This window comes from Propithecus coquereli, unplaced genomic scaffold, assembly GCF_000956105.1.
Source record: "Propithecus coquereli isolate 6110/MARCELLA unplaced genomic scaffold, Pcoq_1.0 Scaffold107, whole genome shotgun sequence".
Taxonomy (NCBI): domain Eukaryota; kingdom Metazoa; phylum Chordata; class Mammalia; order Primates; family Indriidae; genus Propithecus; species Propithecus coquereli.
Window position 1 is genome coordinate 1,402,202 of NW_012134636.1, and position 4,472 is coordinate 1,406,673.

The 4,472-nt window shown below is 41.3% G+C and overlaps 1 protein-coding gene across 1 annotated transcript in view; it reads left to right on the forward strand.

Annotated features, from left to right (window-relative positions):
* The first annotated feature begins 415 nt into the window (after positions 1-415).
* THUMPD3 (THUMP domain containing 3) overlaps positions 416-4,472 on the forward strand; it is a 28,088-nt gene continuing 24,031 nt past the window's right edge. Inside the window, exons 1-3 of the mRNA XM_012646523.1 lie at positions 416-472; positions 1,738-2,023; positions 3,225-3,302. Of these exons, the coding sequence (XP_012501977.1) occupies positions 1,772-2,023; positions 3,225-3,302 (330 nt within the window). The 5' untranslated portion in view covers positions 416-472; positions 1,738-1,771. The remainder of the gene's footprint in view (positions 473-1,737; positions 2,024-3,224; positions 3,303-4,472) is intronic.

Genomic DNA, 4,472 nt, shown 5'->3' on the forward strand with positions numbered 1-4,472 from the left:
TTTTCTTTTCTCACTTAAAATCTATTTAAAGAAAAATATTAAGTAAACAGTAGTGCAAACACATTTAACTCAATATAGAAATTAGGAACTAGTCGCTTGACATTTCGGGAAAGATATTTAACTTCTTTGCGACTCAGTTTCTCCGACGTTAAAATGAGATTTGTTCCAAATGAGACGACGCCTGTGAAGCGCGTACCCAGCGCTTGGCACAGCCGAGCCCTCAGTGTTAGCCACGACCATGCGACCCCCCGCGTTCGGCTTGCGAAGGGAGCCCCGCTCCCAGCCGCACAGAACTTCCCGCGCATGCTCCTTTCCTCAGGACTTTGTCCGACACCCGCCCCTAGAGGGGAGTTGCCAAGACCTGGGGCCTAACTTCCGTTTCCGGGGTGGTGGGCCGGCTTCCGGCGGCGTGACCTGTTCGCGCACGAGGCCGGCGGGGTGCGGGAGCTGGAAGGGCCTACGCTGGCGCCCGGTAACTGAGTGGCGGGTGGGAATGGCCGGGTTGTGGCTCCTCCGGCGTTTCAGCTTCAGGACGGGAGGGACGGGGGTTGTCTTGCGGCCGAGGCCGGCGCCGCAGTGAAGCTCGTCTCGCTGCCTCTGCCTGCCCTTTACCCGCTCCCCGCGATTCCTGTGACGGCGGGCCCTGTGGGTGGGAGTCGGGGGACGTGAATTCCATTCCATTCTGCATCACTGCTTGGCTCTTTAACCTTGGGAAGGACATGTCCTTTCGCTGACTTCAGCTGTCTTTATTTAGAAGGTGGAGATTGTATTTACAGTGACTCTGAGCTCCTTAAGGGCAGGAACTGACTAATGTTAAACTCTGTTGCTTGTCCCTGGCACAGCACTAGGACAGTGTGTACTCTGAACTCACTTAAGTTGTTTTAAGTCACAAACCCTTTGAAAATTTAGTGAGAGCTATTGCTCCCTCACCTCCCTAACACCACCCCTCCCGTCTCCTCCCCAAACACACACAAATGCTCAGATACAGGAAATGTGGTTTACTATTTCACGTATTTCTGAGATCTCTTCTGATGCCCATCCGTGGATCCCAGAGCCCGGCAAGTAGTAGGCATTCAAGTATTTATAATCATCAGATAATAGGTGTTCAGTTAATCATTTTTAAATTCATGAAACGCTCTCCACTTCACAGGAGGGAAGATAGATATCCTATTAACAAGTTTTAATCACTGGCCTGGAAGTGTGTTACTCTTAAGTCTCCCAGCAGCTCCTCTCCATTTTGAGGCTCGAGAGAATTAACTGGCTTTAGGTCATTCAACCTGAGTGGTGGAGTCAAGAATTCAAACCCGTATCTATCTGAAACTCCAAAGCCCCATGCTCTTAACCTCTAGCTAGTAGGAATAGGTGCAGAAATGTATTTGAATGTATTCCACCGCCTGTATTGGTAGTTATGAGATGGTTTTTATCAACGCAGGTAACCCCAAACCAAACATTGCATGGTGTGGAAATACTTTTTGCCTGTCTCCTTTTCTTCCATGGTACCTGTATTGCTTGTTTAATAATGACAACATGTTTTACAACCTTCACTCTATGCCCGTATTTATTCCAACCTTTTAACTTTGGTTGATACTTGATCAGCTGTGTTGACTGATTATGGCAATATCCGTTATGTTGCCTTGTTCTTCCTGCCCTCCAAAGGAGATGTTTTGATTATAATTGAAATATAAGATGATAATACTTAGGCTTTATTTCTTTTTCTTTTCTGTACTACTTTTAAAGGGACTGTTTTAGGGATCTTGGAAGCCTTGCCAACATGTCTGACATTCAAGAAGCTACTAACCAACTCCTAGATGTGAACCTTCATGAGAACCAGAGATCTGTACAAGTGACAGAAAGTGACCTTAGAAGTGAGTCTGAGCTTCTAGTCACTATCGGAGCCACTGTACCTACTGGCTTTGAGCAAACAGCAGCAGATGAAGTGAGAGAGAAATTGGGGTCATCATGCAAAATCAGCAGAGACCGTGGCAAGATATATTTTGTCATTTCAGTGGAAAGTCTGGCTCAGGTTTGAATGAAGCAATATTTAAAATAGTTTTCTAAATTCATTTTGTGGTTACTTTCCAGTTTATAGACCCCTGTGGAATCCCTCTTGATTTTCATTGCTCTGCTCCAAATCAGATGATTTTAAAGTATTACTGCGTTTTCAATTTGGTACTGATTTGTACTTTTGACTACAGGTTGAGTATCCCTTATCGGAGATGCCTGGGACCAGAAGTGTTTGGAATTTCAGATTTTTTTCAGATTGAGCATCCCAAATCTGAAAATCCAAAATGCTCCACTGAGCATTGTGTTGGCGCTCAAAAAGTTTCAGATTTTCAGATTAAGGATGCTCAGCCTGTAGTATTAGTAGGTTTGCTATGTTTTTAGAAGTGATCTTGGTATTTCTTGAGGATTGGATTTACCAGAAAGAATCTTTAACTTACTTATTTCAGCAGCTAGCTGAAGACTAGCTTAGACTTCGGTGACGAAACATAAGAAATTTTTCCTTTAATCTTTTTCAAAGAAATTCTTGCCCAAAAGTAATTAGGAACCAACTGCCATCCCACTGCAATAAAAACTAAGATATATCTTGTTACCACATAAGCAACACAAGAGCTTATGGGATTGTTGTCTGTTTTTTTTCCACCAACATGTTCCAAGCTTTAGTGTCTGGCATATAGTAAGCACCACATAAATATTTGTGGAATGAATTGGTAAGCAGAAGTTTTCCATCCAGTATTTTAGTTAATAGCCCCAGCAGTTTTGTGAAGATAGACACTATTATTATCCTCATTAATCATTAGATTTAGGAAGAATAAATAATTTGCCCAGGGTCACTCAGCTAGTAATCACAAAGCTAGAGTTCAACCCCTCTGCTCCTAACCACTGTGATATACTGTCCCTTAGAGAGTCATGAGGGAAATATGATAAAGCTCCACTTGAATGTCTTCATCTTTGCCTTTTCCTCCCAAACACGTGTTGCCCACAAAACACTTAAAGCTTCTGTCCTTCCATTTGTCCTTCCCTCTTCGTAGGGGAAGAGCAGAAACTGATGGATGGGTAACCAAACAGTTAGGATACTAGGGAAATGGGAAAATTTAAAAATACAAAATAGAGATAGTAGCTGCTTTAAAATTATTATGCCTATTTTTAAAATATTTAATTGTTGATAGCTTGTGCTGTTCAAAAGCTTTCTCAGAATTTGTTTCTTTTTTTCGCCTCCCCAGGTTCATTGTTTGAGATCAGTTGATAACTTATTTGTGGTTGTTCAGGAGTTTCAAGATTACCAGTTCAAAAAAACAAAGGTGAGCTAGCCCAAACATTATGCCTGATTTTCAGCCATCTTCTCCAAAGAGATTATTTTTACTTTTCACATTCTGCCTGTCATTTGGCATTACTATTGCTTTTGTAATAGGGAATGCTGGGAGGCTTTTACAGTAAAATCCAGAGATTTGCTGACAGTCTATCCCAAAAGTTTTTAAAAAATCAATATTGAAAAACACAAAGGTTTATAAGAAATAAAACAAATTGGGGGGGGAACCAAGGGCAACACACGTAACCTAAACATCTGTACCCCATAATATGCTGAAATAAAAAAAAAAAGAAATAAAACAAATTGTTTGACTTTCTTACAAAAGATATAAACCTTAGATTAGCTTTGTTGATATTTATATATATAGTTCCAAAATAGAATTGCTTCTAGAGTGTGAACCAAAGAACAAGTTGACAGTTTGTGTGTCATCTACAAATAACATTTCCTCACTATCCTGCTTTTTCCCTGCTTTCTTCCCTCCTTCATTTTTTGAAATAAGGCCAAAGTAATATCTAAATACTCCTTTGGTTGTTAGGACAACAGCTTTGTCTCCAACAAGTATTTAGCATCTGAATCCTAAATATTCAGTTGCTGCCTAAACTGAAGGTTGAAAATAGATTGCAACAAGGCTTTAGGATTTTTCTACACTGCTTTTTGGTCAGCTCCAGAGTCAACTGCTTAAAAACATTTTTCTATCAATTTTATTGCCTATCTTAGAAATAATTTTTTTTAAAACAACTATGATATGCTGCCTAATTCTCTAACTTATTTATTGGCCACAGGTTGATTTCCAAAACATTATTTAAAAACCAGTCATGGCTGGGTGTGGTGGCTCACTCTGGGAGGCCAAGGCAGGATGATTGCTTGAGGTCAGGAGTTCCCGACCAGCCTGAGCAAGATTAATACCCCATCTCTACCAAAACCAGAAAAAATTAAGTGGGCGTGGCTCATACCTGTAGTCCCAGCTACTCGGGAGGCTGAGGCAGGAGAATTGCTTAAGCCCAGGTGTTCGAGGTTGCAGTGAGCTATGATCATGCCATAGCACCCTTCAGCCTGGGTGACAGTGAGACCCTGTCTCCAAAAAAAAAAACAAATCAAAATGATATGAACCAACAGCCTAGAAAAAATAAGACCAGACCTAAAAGAATTCAGACTAAAAAGC